The sequence below is a fragment of the Lupinus angustifolius genome, unplaced genomic scaffold (genome assembly GCF_001865875.1).
Source record: "Lupinus angustifolius cultivar Tanjil unplaced genomic scaffold, LupAngTanjil_v1.0 Scaffold_55_2, whole genome shotgun sequence".
Classification (NCBI taxonomy): domain Eukaryota; kingdom Viridiplantae; phylum Streptophyta; class Magnoliopsida; order Fabales; family Fabaceae; genus Lupinus; species Lupinus angustifolius.
In genome coordinates, this window is record NW_017722696.1 from 1 (window position 1) to 1,034 (window position 1,034).

Here is a 1,034-nt window from a genome sequence, read left to right on the forward strand (position 1 = left end):
AGGAATGACTTGTACACATCAACGAGATCAAAATTTTCTTTGACCCAAGAACAATCCCCTATTCCAAAACCAGACGACGATAAACCTCCAACATTCAGAAATAAATCATGGAGAGACAAGCACCCTTCCAAGTGGTCAATTTGTTTAGAATTGTATCTGCAATAGGTTGAAGGTGGACTCTTCTTGGTTTACCTATAAAGAGAGGCACACCAAGATAGTTAAAAGGCAAACAACCAGGTGAAAAACCCAAGTAGGATGCTATATCAGCATTCTTTCGAGGAGAAGCCTTAGCAGTGTAAAATTTGCACTTGTATAAGTTAATTTGCTGGCTAGAAGCTTGAGAGTAATCAAAATTAAATTCTTAAGGCAGAGAAACTCCTTCTTAACACCTTTTCAGAAAATAAGAATATCATCTGCATAAAGAACATGGCTTGAAGTTTTGAGGTTACAAGGCCCAGAAATGGTGCTTATTTTGTTTTCCATGGCAAGCTTTGTGATTCCTCTGCTAAGGACAGCCTCATCTTCATCAAAAGAAGGTGGGTCAGGGGGTCACCCTGCCTAACACATCTGCTACACTTAAAAAAGCTAACATTGGAGCCGTTGACATTTATGGAGAGCCTAGCAGAGTGAAGAATCACTTTGATACAATTGCAGAATTGATTGTTAAAGCCAAAAGCCATAAGAGTATCAATCAGAAAATTCCAGTCTAAAGTATCAAAGGCTTTCTTTATATCTAGCTTGATTGCAATATTACCCCCAAAAGTCTTATAGTCAAGAAGATTGATTGCCTCTGAAGCAAGCCAAATACAGTCTTGGATTTTCCTATCATGGATGAAACCTCTTTGTTGAGTTGAGATGATTTTAGGGGCAATACTAGCCAACCTGTCAGCTAACACCTTGGTTATTATCTTGAATTGAAAGTTGGCCATAGCAATAGGTCTAAAGTCTTTAATTTTATCAGCTCCTTTTGTTTTTGGAATCAAAACCACATAATTAGCATTAATGTTGGAAAGCAACCAACCTTGAGAAAAGAA

At 37.7% G+C, this 1,034-nt stretch overlaps 1 protein-coding gene across 1 annotated transcript; it reads right to left on the reverse strand.

Annotated features, from left to right (window-relative positions):
* Positions 1 to 192: 192 nt before the first annotated feature.
* LOC109339078 lies at positions 193 to 929 on the reverse strand (the record flags this gene model as incomplete). The annotated part of the gene is made up of 2 exons (XM_019576449.1): positions 554 to 929; positions 193 to 336 (listed from the first exon to the last, which is right to left on the reverse strand). Coding segments are annotated over exons 1-2 (520 nt in total), but the record flags the coding sequence as incomplete, so codon positions are not given.
* Positions 930 to 1,034: the final 105 nt, after the last annotated feature.